The following is a 13,150-nucleotide window of genomic DNA, read 5'->3' on the forward strand; positions in this document are numbered from 1 at the left end:
ATTTGATATCCTCAAAAAGTTGTGTATGTCACTCATTACTTCATATATCAAATGCTTGAGCAGACAACCTAACAAATTAACTTTCTATTGTGTCCCTTTGTAATATGCTTCACTATCCTATCAATGTTTCTAGAAACATAATCTGAAACAATTTCAGTTTATGAAAACTGCCATTAGACTGCTCTCAAATTTCTAACGTTATTTATTGCTACTGCGGTTAGGCCGGATTTTGGGGTTATCTCCAAGGACAAGTGATAAGGAGGTATGTCACGTGATTGCCACAAGAGCATGTGTTGCACGCAGGAATTTGGCTATTGTGCTGCCTTGTTTTAAAGTGGTTCTTAATCAAGTATTAATGTGAGGCAGTGAGCAGCATACGGCCAAATTGAAAAGGTAAAGTTGCTGTATTTGTTAATCAATAAACGATAACCTAATTTTACTCTACTCTACTCTCTCTAGTGTTTCTCTTATCTGTTCATGACACGAATAATTCTCGTAGAATACACGTTGCCAGTTGTACACGTGCACTAGTGAATTCCCCGACTTACCTGATCCATTTAAAGTTTAATTCCTATTTCTCGTCCACTGTGTCTCAAGCCTGCATGTAACCATGGGACATGGATCAAATGACAACTACAACACACTCCGGCCGCCATTATAGATCTTCTCTTTTAGACTTCGCAACGTAGGACACGCATACCAACATGAACATGTGTAAGATCTGAGGTATTCACGGCGGTGAGTTTGAAGATGGCAGTTTTCTGGATTGTAGCGCCGTGTAGTTTAGTAGAAGTTTACCAACGTTTCAGTGGTCCTTGCAGCCTGGTGATGGAGGCAGAAACCCATTCCTGACATGTGATCTATTTGTTAAAAATTAAATTACACAAAAATCAGAAATCAATGTTATATTAAGTGTTGGAAATGTCCATCATGTTCAGCGATGCATGCATTCACTTTTTTTGTCATATTTGATGCATCTTAGTGAAGAGATACTATGTCACAGAGATGGTTCACCAGATGAGATATTGTCAATTTGTTTTGCACAGGATAATCAGGATATGTGTTCCTAAACTCATTTTGGCAAGTTAAGTAAGAAAGAGATGCCAGGTAGTTTTCAACAATGAACAGTCTTTGCTTGCACCTTGACTGTCGAAATACAACTGATGGATTGGTGGAAGCAGGTTACAACACAGTGTGATCTCTTGCATAATAATAGCAATATGTGTGTTTATTATTTCATTCAAAATACATTGAATTGTAACCATCAATAAGTATTTTAATATGGGTTTCATGACTTTTTAATCATCCTCTATGTTATATGGAAACTACAGAATCATACATACTTTCCACATACAGACTGTTATGTTACTTTCAGATTACAGCTAGCTTACCAGTAAGATTCTTTTGTATATTGTGTCATTGAAAATTTATTCTACAGGAGAGGTTCCTTGAAGCCCTGGCATTCATCATGAGTCAAGATTCACAGAAGGTAATGTTCAGCTGCCAGCGTCAGTACAAATGTTGACAATAAATACAAAGATATTAAAGAAAGAATCAATTCACTAAATGTACAAATGAGATACACAGCTTTGCATGCACATACTATTTGTTATTTACTAGGATTTGAAGTTTCCATGGTGGTGAGTATGAAGATGACTGTCTTCTGGGTTGCAGCACCCTGATGATGGAGGCAGCAAGGACCTCTGAAATGTTGGTTAACTTCTACCAGACAAGGTGGTGCTGCAACCGAGAAGACAGATATCAAAATTGTTGTTTGCTTATTAACACTTGTGTATATTTTACGTGGAATTAATGAACTTGATCAAAGAAGAAGAAAATTGAGAATTGTTCAGTGTCACAAATTAATTTAAGAAGGGTTGCCAAAAACTAGGACTCTGTAAATTATGCAAATGGTAATGTACTTGCATATTTCCACAGTATGCTGAATGGGCAGAGAAATTACATCTATCGAATATTCGCGGAATTAACAGTGTTAGGGAGAGAGAAATACGTCTTATGAAGTGGAGACTGATGTTAGAAAAGAATGCACTTCTGCAATGGCAAAGTTACTTCACATATCTGTGCATTCCTTTACAGCATTCTTCTATTGTAGGTTGACAAAGAGAACAAAGTACAGTAACGTTAAAACACATACACCTCCTGGAAGAAACAAGTTTCTTTATTTTATTGGTCAATTATGTACATAAAACTTGTAAAGTAAATTTTAGTAAAGGTTCTCGACATCCTGAGGGTTGTGTGAGTATCTCTTAAAGGTTTCATGAAGTTTTTAAATTTGCATATGTACTGGAGTTAAAATAACATTTTCCAGTTGCAAAATTAATTATGTTATATTATGTGTGTGCATTATGTATATGTGCATGTGTTTAAGGTTTATTGTTCATTTAGATATTTTAATTTCTCCTTTCACTATACATGCCTGCTACTGTCCTTCCCCTAAGCCATGTAATCTTGGTATTTTTACAGAAAATGTACAACAAATCTTTCATTATTGTTGGTCCAATTGTGCATTCCAAGGAGATTACACGACTTACTGTCTTTGATCTTGGACTAATTGCTGTATCAGATGGCAAGGTAAGTACAGGTCCTTAAACACATTTTTAAAGTGTGAAATCTCTTAATCAGTCTACAAAGGGATGGGTGGCTAATTTTTGAGGTTTGGTGTTTGTAGTTTTAAAAATTTGGGGCTCCCAAATATTTTCTGTTAACTGTTTCAAAGTTAATTTTATAATGGACCCAGACAATTTTTTTTTTTTTTGGGGGGGGGGGAGCATCTGGAAGGAGTCACCTCTTAAAAAATATAGAAATATAATTCAGTTTAAGAAGTCAGACAAGATCAGGCAGCCACGTACAGTACAGAAATCCATGTTAAATACAAACAGAAGTTAGTGACACAAATGACCACAGTCTGCAGAGCTTAATGTTAGTAGAAATATTCTCTGAGCAGTGAGTACTACACTGATGCAAATGGACAATAATAGAAATTAATGGTGTTGTGACTTCCTCTCCCGGGCTTTGCAGCCTGTACTTTTTAACAGTTGTCATGAATTGTCACTTAACTGAGGTTTAATTATATTATATTATATCAGAATATTCATATGAATAAAACAGTTAATCTATTTTATGTACATTATATGTCATGTTGCATGCTTAGCCAGTGGTAATTACTTCACTCCTAGCAGCTGGAAGAATATGGGCACACACCACTCATTTCTCAGAATCTGTTGTATGTACTAGAATATCTTGTGGCTTCTAGAATGTTATGGAGTAATGTAGGACTTTCTTGAATGGGAACAGAACCTGTTTAAGGCTGTGAGCAAATCTGTCAGCTGTCAGTGAAGGAGTTAAAGCATAGAAGTGCTGAGACCGAGTCGAGAACGGAGTGTCAAGCGAGCTGTAAGCCTGATTGTTGTGGAGTGGCACAGTTAACAGGCGTGAAGTCTGGACATCATTAACAAAACTGTGATTCATAGACCAACAGACTACATTTAAGAAAAAAATGATTAATTGTAATAATAAAAGTAAAAAGTAAAGTTTGTCCCGCTATACGCCATGTAGGCGTTTGGGGTGAGTGGAGGTATAGCTCCTCTCTTCCTTGACCTCGGCACTAGATGGGGGTGAGTGGTCAGCATCACGCCCCGGCCGGTTTTACCCCCGGGAAAGGACCCTGGTACCCATTGTAGAGGAGGCTGGGTGGGCCCCAGAGCCAGTCTGGACGCAGAGGCTAGAGGAAAAATCCTCTGCCCCCGTCGGGGATCGAACCCGGGTCGTCCAGCCCGTAGCTAGTCACTATACTGACTGAGCTATCCCATAAATCCAGTTTAAAGAACCCACAGCAAATCACTGACATTTGCCACAGTATAGTTATTTAAGATGTATTTACATTTAATAACATCAATTAAGTTAATTACAAAGTTACTTTCAAAATTTCTTGCAACTGCCAATTGAGGTTGACAACTCAACCATTATGGCTTTGTATATTCAGAACGATACCGGTTACCTTGACTGGGGATTCATGGTTTTCATTACCATGTCTGTTTGTAGATTGTAGCCGTGGAAGAAACTGCAAACGTGGCTCAGATTCAAGAAAAATATTCAATTACAGATGACTTTGTGTATCATCTTGGAGATGGAGAGTTTGTAATGCCAGGTTTTATTGATACACATATTCATGCATCTCAGTATCCTAATGCTGGCCTTGGCTATGATATGCAGCTGTTGGACTGGCTTACAACTTACACTTTTCCTCTCGAAATGAAGTACTCTGATTTAAGTTTTGCTGAAAAGGTATATGAAGCTGTTGTGGTGAGTAATCTAGATTCTAAGCACATAATATTAAGCAATAAAGGACACCTTTGGCACTTCATATACTCCAAAGAGAACACGTTTTGAGTTTTGTTTATGATTATAAAGGTTTTTATATTTTCTATGGACATTTTTAACTGTCTGAATAAAAGATATATACCAGTATGCTGTTTCAGTGGCTGGAAAAGTTGCTATAAAACAGAATTAATACAACCTTTTAGTGGAATATTATTTTCTGTAAGCCATTATCACTACATTCTGTGCACATCTACAACAGCTGTAGTCAGAAAAATAACATTTTTTTCTATTTGCTTCATCAAATATGAAGTGGACATACAGCCAGTAACTGTGGACATTGTACTGTACCACTCATTTGATCATGCTGTATTACAGACATTGATGATTGAGGATCATTCACAAGTTACTCTTCAATATCATTTGCTGTCTCTTTAATGTGCTCTTGTACAGTGAATTTTATGGAAAAATTTGAGCAAATTTCTGCTTGCCATCCTGCCCATGTATTAGTTTGATATCTCATAATAGAATTGGCTTGTTAAAAGTTTCACCAGAATCTTTTTCCCCTCTCTCATTCATGAGTGTAGTTTTCCTCCTTGCTACCAGATGGGTCTGGTTTCGTCGACTCTTCAAATCCCATTGGCTTTCCAACAGCTTGTTACTATTTTTATGAGATGATCTGTCACGGATGGATATGTCATACTTTGATGAGCAGCTTGTAAAACAATATGCATTCAAAATGCTCCATGTTTTTGCCAGAGAGATGAAACCATATTCTGCTTTGTATTTTCCCTTCTTCATTTCAGTCATTTGATTTTAAAAGTAGTATGTTAAAGGGTGTTTTAGACTCAAACCAACAAACATATTTAGGCCACCTCATTTTCTTGTAACATTTACTTGTATCAACTTCTATTTGAAGAGTTTATGAAACGGATGTTAATATGTTGTAAGTTATGTACTTACAGAAAACACTGTTTTGTCATCTCAGGATTAGATGTTTGTAGCATGCAGAACATATGACAGGCAAAGTAACCAAAGTAAATTCTTGAGCCACAGATGTACTTGAGAGATTTGCAATAAACAGATGTTTATAATTACAGTACCACCACGGAACAGAGTAATTCTTCAAAAGCTAATTAGCTAGTCTAAAAATTGTCTATATTTTATGAACCCAAAGGTTGATATCATGTCCATAAGGGCCTGCCATTTAATCCTAACCTGAGCCAGATGAATTGAAGTTTTTAAAGGCATCAGAACTCTGACTGTACCACATACTTCTTCATGTCCTTCTGGCTGTATCTGACTTAATAATTTACAGAAGAACACCCTGGCTAATGGTACCACAACAGCAATGTATTTTGCAACAATTCACTTCAACAGCACAGTTCTGTTGGCAAATATTGCAGCTGATCAAGGACAGCGAGCGTTTGTAGGGAAAGTGAATATGAACTGGAACACTCCTGACGGTTATGGCGAAAGAACAGAAGACTCATATAAATTGACAGAAGACTTCATCATCCAGCTTAAAGATAAGAAGGTGAGATTACTTTCGCTACACAGTGAACAGCTGTGATAATTTGGTAGTACATTAACTGCGAACAGCTATGCTTAAACCCTGGTAATGATATTACAGAACAGCATTGCAGCCCAGCCAGTTTTCTGTAAAACAGGTACCAGGACCACTAATCTCCTTCTCTAGTGCCAAGGTCTCCGAGGACAGTCAGATGCTTTGCATGTTTGTAACTTACCTTTACTTACATTTCAGAATGATCTGATACTACCCATCATAACGCCACGATTTGCACTGAGTTGTGACATGGAGCTTATGAAGATGCTGGGTGAACTAGCTTCACGCTATGATCTGCATATCCAGGTAACATTTTATTACATAACGTTACTACTTCTTCATATATTGTTTCACAAATGCTATTTTATATGTGCCCAGCAACATGGATATCAGAAACACATCTGGTCTGCTGAAACCGTAAACTCAATACGATGGGTTAAAATACATTTAGTAGCCTCTACATAGAAAGTATGTCTGACTTAAATATGGAAACTTGATTCTGATAATAAATTGCTTCAGACCCACATCTCCGAGAATGTACACGAGGTTTCAGCCGTGAAAGAGTCGTTCCGTGATTGCACCAGCTATGCTGATGTCTATGACAAAGCCAGACTTCTCACAAACAAGGTAAGCGATTCTCAGAAAGTCTCTGAACTGTTTAATACAGAAATGGGTACCTGATGGTAACATGCTGATGTTGGTCTTCTCGGTCGTGACACTGTGTAGATATGTAGATCGGTATTATCATTTTGGAGGAACATACTGCCTCCATCTTCAGGACTGAAAATTGAGGCATCTTCACTGCTGTGGAAACCTCAGATTTTATGACAACAAACATCTGTAGGAATCCAAAGACACTGCAGAATTATACTGTGCTGATATGTTGCAGACAGTGTTAGCCCATGGCGTACATCTCAGTGATGATGAACTGAAAGTTCTGGCTGCTCGCGGTACAGCCATTTCACATTGTCCAAACTCAAATACTTCACTCAAGAGTGGCCTCTGTGACGTTCGTAGATTGCTGAATGCCGGCATCAAGGTTGGGCTGGGTACAGGTAGGTTGCGTATTCTTGAATGGAGCACCTGAACAGATGTGTTATGTCACTGCTATCATTCACATTATCTTAATAATATCTGGTAAAGAAAACAATGCCAAAATTCTTATTCCTTACAAAGTTTCATAATTATTTCTGATATAAAATATGATCAAAATCTAATAAGAGTTTAGACACTGAAATCCATGACAGATGGACAGGCAACTCTTTTTTTCTTTTTGCATTGCACAAAGAATACTTTCAGTTAAAGCACATTTTTAATTTGAAATCAGCATTTCATTTGAAAATATTAAGTGATATGGCATTCGATATTTGTCTTGGGTGACTTTTATTCACCCACAAATGATACAGACATAACCATTCTGAAGTGTAAATAGGAGACGGTAAGATCTTAATTTGTATCCAAAGGCACAGGATGGTGACTTGTAACTTCTGTGCACTTGTTTCAGATGTATCAGGTGGATACAGCCTCTCTATCTTGAACACCATACGCAACACACTGGATGTCTCAATCCACGTTTCCTTCGGAAAGGGTGAAGATTATGCCCCACTCACATATCATGAGGCCTTCTACCTTGCAACACTAGGAGGTGCCAGAGGTACAGTAATTTGTTGCTGTCTTCACATTTTACCTGAATCAAATCACGGTCTTTCAAAACCTGTGGCTGTCACATCATATGAGGGCAGTGTCGTCCTATCAAGCCAGTTTTCAAAGGTATTTAAAATTTAAATGACAGGCATAGGAAATATGGACACTGCTTTATAACTGCAAAAATCTTCAAATTACTTCCCTGTGAAAATTTTACAGTGCATTAGTAATATCCTTTTTTTGTATGGTCTATGTACTTCCACATTACATTCGAGCCCCAGTTTTGCACTACAACAATCATATTTTGGCATATTCACATCTCTGCGGAGTGCCTATTAAAAATCTCCGTCCATCCACATGCAGTTCACAGCTCAAAAATGGATTTCCATGCAAATTAATACTGGAGAGTTTTACTAAAATTTCATTTTACACGAAGATCAACATGCATTTATGACAACTTGAGGCCCAGTTCCAAGGACAATATCTGCAGGTTCAGTGCCACCAGACCCACCGGCCCAACATTCCAGTCACTGGACACATAACCCAGGTCACTATGTTAGGCCCAGTATAATTGACCACTAGCCAAATGTCACTAGTATGAGGTCATATCCAAGATAATCAGTCCAGTGTTAATGGTCACATGTTCATGATCTTTATGAGCCTGTTAACTGTTTTGGTTACGGCAAACTTCATGTTCTGCATGAAAATTTCCATTTTCTCCTTCATTAGGTTTAATGTTTACTGGAGGTGAATGTTCCAGGTTTTAATCTGTATGGTCTTATAGAATATAACTGTTCACCACTGCTACATTCTTTGCTTAGGTTATTCCAGTTTACCCAAATCCTAGGCCCTGGAATATTTTGTACCATGCTAATTTTTTACAGTGACGGGGTTGCCAGCACTGTAACCAAACTCCATACTGCATCACCCATTAGCTGTACATGATTACTCACTCAGTATATTTGCATCTGCCTTCAGTATGCAATCTGAGAACACACCGTGGCAACAAGGGAGTCACTTAACACTGACACCGAAATCCTAAAATTTTTCCATCTTTGGGGTTGAGGATTATAGTTATACTAATTCTGCTTAATATCAAGTGTAGACAGAGAGAAAAATAAGAAGATTTCTGTCTTCTGGGTTGTTGTGCTGTGTAGTCTGGTGGATGTTAACCAACGTTTCAAAGGTCATACTGCCTCCATCATCAGGGCGATGAGTATGAAGATTTCTGTCTTCTGGGTTGTTGCGCTGTGTAGTCTGGTCGATGTTAACCAACGTTTCAGAGGACATACTGCCTCCGTCATCAGCGCAACAACCCAGAAGACGGAAATCTTCATACTCACCGCTGTGAAAACCTAAAATCCTACAGAGAAGAATAAGTTATACCCTTCTGCAACACTTCGGCTGGCTCGAATAAATGAAGTGAAGATTCTTGTATGCCTTCATAACAAATGTCAGAGAAATGTTTCAGGCCTTCCTTTAAAGCTTGTAGTCAGTTCCAGATGTAAACAGAATTAGATGTTTTCTCTGTTTCAGCTGTTGCTCTGGGTGATAAAATTGGAAATTTTGAAGTTGGGAAAGATTTTGATGCGTTGATTGTTAACATGAAGAGCCCAGGTTCAACTGACATTCTACAGAAGTATGATACTGATGCATTGGTGCAGAAGTTCCTGTACACTGGTGATGATCGCAACATCACCAAGGTGTATGTTGCTGGACGTCAAGTGAAGTGACCATACTTTCATGTGTTCTTCACAACCATGGGCTTAATGTATTCATGTTGAAACGAAACATTCCTATACTGAGATCTGCTGGGACCTATAATTAAAGCATATTATTTTGTATTGTTTTTGTAAACAACAACATATATATAATTGTTTATTGATTTATTGTTTACTTATTTCTCACAATAGAATTTTACAAGCTTTTATAAATTAATACTTTTAATTCAAACATTTCGTAAGTTGCTGAAGATATTCCAAATTCATGAATCCACTTTAACCCCCTGCTTTTCAAGCTCAGCCCTGAAAAAAATAAATAAAAATTAGCAAATTGACAAACACACATTACAGAAGCAGTGTTTATACATGTTCACAGGTACTACAAACAATAAATGGCCATGAAGGTTCCATAGATTGTTTTCTTGCATGAATGATGAAGCTTTGGATACTATAATGGACGGATACTTTACGTTAATTACATGCGATGTCTATGAATACTTTATAGTATCTGAAGTGGCTGAGGACGACACCAGTTTGTAATTCCTGTACTCGATTACATACTAAACAGATCACTGCCAGTTACATGTACAAAAAATGGCTCAGGTAACTAAAAATAAAAAAGACCACTAACCAATGGTGCGTCACAAAACACAAAGACACACTATTTTTCATACTGCAGGAGTAGAACAGCTTCTTCACTTTTCCCATACTGCATCATGAACACTAAACTGCAGAATACCAAACATAATGGACTGCTGCATTGCAATTATGATAAACAATTACACTGTCAATAAATTTATTCAGTGCACATTCTTTCAATACTTAAGTTTAAAAATTTCAGCTGAAAACTGAGATAGAGGAGAGCAGTGACTTAAAATCTTCTTGTACTTCTCTTGCGATTAGCATGCTAGAAAATTTGTATAGAAGAGAGTGGAAATAATTGTAAAATCTTCTTCCCTCTCAACAGTGGCTACTTCTCAAGAACATTATCCAAGAAATGAAACCCAGCAAAAAGTAAAGTTTGTCCCACTATACGCCATGTAGGCGTTTGGGGTGAGTGGAGGTATAGCTCCTCTCTTCCTTGACCTCGGTACTAGGTGGGGGTGAGTGGTCAGCATCACGCCCCGGCCGGCTTTACCCCCAGGAAAGAACCCCGGTACCCACTGTAGAGGAGGCTGGGTGGGCCCCAGAGCCTGTCTGGACGCAGAGGCTAGAGGAAAAATCCTCTGCCCCCCTCGGGGATCGAACCCCGGTCGTCCAGCCCGTAGCTAGTCACTATACTGACTGAGCCAGTAGTCATGATTAAAATAAAATATACTGCTTTTCAGTACCATACACATATAGTATTAAAATATGTTACACAGCACCATAAGTACCACAAAGCTCATACAAAATACAACTCCACGACAAATTCAGAAATTCCTTTGGTCGAGCTACAGTTCAGAGCTATGCTCTGTTCTTTGTGATTTGATTATGTAATCACATGTACTCAGTTCCTCAAATTACGTAAATCTCAGACTGAAACGATGATTACATGGTTTATACTTCCTTAATTTTCCCATTTCACATTCTTGTACATTAACTTGCACTCTTCATTTCACCCCTTCGCAACAAACTGGTTAATATTTATATTATACTATCTTATCCTATCAAATCGAATGTCTGAATAGATCAAAAAACCTTCCATGTATGAGGGGGCCAAGGTCCATCAAGGACACAGCCACAGATATATAAAAAAAATGTATTATACGATTACTATACTACTCATATATTTTATGATAATGTCACCTGCATTTGCTATGTTGAACTGGATAAGAAATAGGATACTGACATCAATACTGAATCAGGAGAAATGTACGAGAATGCGGCTGTGGCTATTTTATCGTAATATTCTACTGTGAGTTACTTTGTGGATAGAAGTGTTGTGTCACTGATGTGAGAATTACTGAATGGATTTTGAGTTCCCTGAAATGAGTAACACAAAGGCTAACAAAATGAGGAAGAACATTATTTAAATATTACTGGTTTATTTAATGATATCTTCAATTGCTTAGACTGTGTAATGTTGAATGATAGCATGGTTAGACGATAATGAACTGAAAGTAACGTGGAAGGAAGAAGAAGTAGAAATAAAATCACCAGATTCAGTAACAGCAAGTTTCAACATTATAAACATGGAGTTCCTCAAGGTTCAATACTTCGTCCTCTGCCCTTCCACACACACACACACACTATATATGTATCAATGACTTACTGTCAGCATAAACCCATACTTCTTGTGGATAAAACTAATATTACTATTTCACACCCAGAAATTAACTGTTTCCAAAGTTGCATGAATTACATTTTAGTTAGGTTGAACAAATGGATTAAAGCCAACAAACTTACATTAAATTTTGACAAAACAAATTTCATGAAATTTTGCATTACCAACAAAAAAATTTGTTAAGCTATGTGTAGGGTATGAGGATTAAACAATTGAAAAAGTAGAAACAACAAAATTTCTTGGTCTACAAATTGACAATAACTTATACTGGAAAACATATTCTATATATTATCCCTAAACTAAACTCAATATGCTTTGCTTAAGAACTGTCACATCACTCATGAACTGTAAATTACTGTCACAACTATATATTTTATATTTGTACTAGAAAAAATATTGTATTTGTGCTATGACGTTCTACATTCTTGGCTTAGGCCTATGAAGGATCTGTGGAATGTAAATTAATTGTATTCTATTTAGAATAACAAATGGGAAATCATGTGTGAACATGCTATGTGGTTTTGCATGATACTGCCTGCTTTTCTAGAAAACATAACAGAATACCTCAACTGCATACTGAAGTCATCCTCTACATTATCATCATCCCAGTTGTCTTCCCAAACACTTATGTCTTCTTCATCCTCATCCTTTCCAGCCCAATCTGAAAATTAGCAACCATTTACATAAACAAAACTTAGCAGATTGTTCCTGGAAAATAAAATAAGTTCCTAATAACCAGCTGTCCAATTTTAATGAAAGGTTTGGGTGAATGGGTAGGTTAGAAAAGTAACTTTAAAATAGTCACAATAATTATAACAAGCGTTTTCCTCTGAAGGCATCCATCACCTGTTTTAAGTAAACTCTATCAACGTTAAAAAAAGGCATAACCTCAAAGCACAGTCACCATTTTTAATAGAAAAAAAAACACTGAATATAACCAAAGCACGAGACAACAACGTGCTAAATGTAAGTGACACACTTTAAATTATATATCTAAAATAAACTTGAAACTTAAGGATATTATTCTTCTCAAACTTCGTGTTACTACGGGGTTTGACTGGGGTATATACATTATGAAAGAACTTATTTCACCTTCTGCTGGAAATTCTTCAAATTCATCATCTTCTTCAAGAAGGCCCAAATCTACTTTCGGTTTGTTTGCCGAATCTGTCATCTCCCTTAAAATACTTGGTATGAAATCCCAATTAAACTTATATACAACAACAAAAACACTACGTTTTGCGCCTCTGTTCTACCACACAATCAAGCAAAATCACCATTCGCATACGCAACTTCCGGCTCGGGTTCTGTCACGAAGGATACTGTACAAACGTTTATTTTCCCCTTCTAACAGAGATATATAATTCTCAGCTATTTTAAATAATACTACTCAAACTGACATGAATATTATCACTCAGATTCCCGCTCATCGCCAGAAATATGGGTATCAAAAAATAACGTTCAAATGACCTTGAAAATTTTAAAGCCCTCTATTCGGAAAACCCCTAGACTTACATTGTAGTGACTATGACATGACAATGACCTGTCCGTATCCTCAAACAGGCATGAGTATAGACATTCAGATTCCTACTGATCGGCAGAAATATGCCTTTG

The 13,150-nt window shown here is 37.1% G+C and overlaps 2 protein-coding genes across 4 annotated transcripts; one reads left to right on the top strand and one right to left on the bottom strand.

Annotated features, from left to right (window-relative positions):
• The first annotated feature begins 252 nt into the window (after nucleotides 1–252).
• DhpD (guanine deaminase) lies at nucleotides 253–9,678 on the top strand. Of its 3 annotated transcripts, none has more exons than XM_087348025.1 (10): nucleotides 253–393; nucleotides 1,439–1,489; nucleotides 2,485–2,592; nucleotides 4,063–4,323; nucleotides 5,657–5,875; nucleotides 6,104–6,211; nucleotides 6,425–6,532; nucleotides 6,795–6,960; nucleotides 7,410–7,559; nucleotides 9,068–9,678. In XM_087348025.1, exons 2-10 carry the CDS (start codon nucleotides 1,469–1,471, stop codon nucleotides 9,280–9,282), a joined length of 1,356 nt encoding a protein of 451 aa, XP_087204151.1. In that variant the 5' UTR covers nucleotides 253–393; nucleotides 1,439–1,468; the 3' UTR covers nucleotides 9,283–9,678. The 3 variants fall into 3 exon arrangements, with proteins under 3 accessions (XP_087204151.1, XP_087204250.1, XP_021941276.2); XM_087348124.1 differs by having other exon boundaries at nucleotides 7,410–7,675; nucleotides 9,068–9,434; XM_022085584.2 differs by having other exon boundaries at nucleotides 254–393; nucleotides 9,086–9,678.
• On the bottom strand, nucleotides 9,421–12,853 carry Sem1 (Suppressor of exocyst mutations 1). The gene is made up of 3 exons (XM_087349067.1): nucleotides 12,629–12,853; nucleotides 12,101–12,197; nucleotides 9,421–9,573 (listed from the first exon to the last, which is right to left on the bottom strand). The coding sequence occupies exons 1-3, from the start codon at nucleotides 12,708–12,710 to the stop codon at nucleotides 9,534–9,536; spliced, it is 219 nt and encodes a 72-aa protein (XP_087205193.1). The 5' UTR covers nucleotides 12,711–12,853; the 3' UTR covers nucleotides 9,421–9,533.
• Between the last annotated feature and the right edge of the window lie 297 nt (nucleotides 12,854–13,150).

The sequence above is a fragment of the Zootermopsis nevadensis genome, unplaced genomic scaffold, assembly GCF_977971745.1.
Source record: "Zootermopsis nevadensis isolate Lab colony 2312 unplaced genomic scaffold, Znev_1.0 Znev_ptg000001l, whole genome shotgun sequence".
In the NCBI taxonomy this organism is placed as follows: domain Eukaryota; kingdom Metazoa; phylum Arthropoda; class Insecta; order Blattodea; family Termopsidae; genus Zootermopsis; species Zootermopsis nevadensis.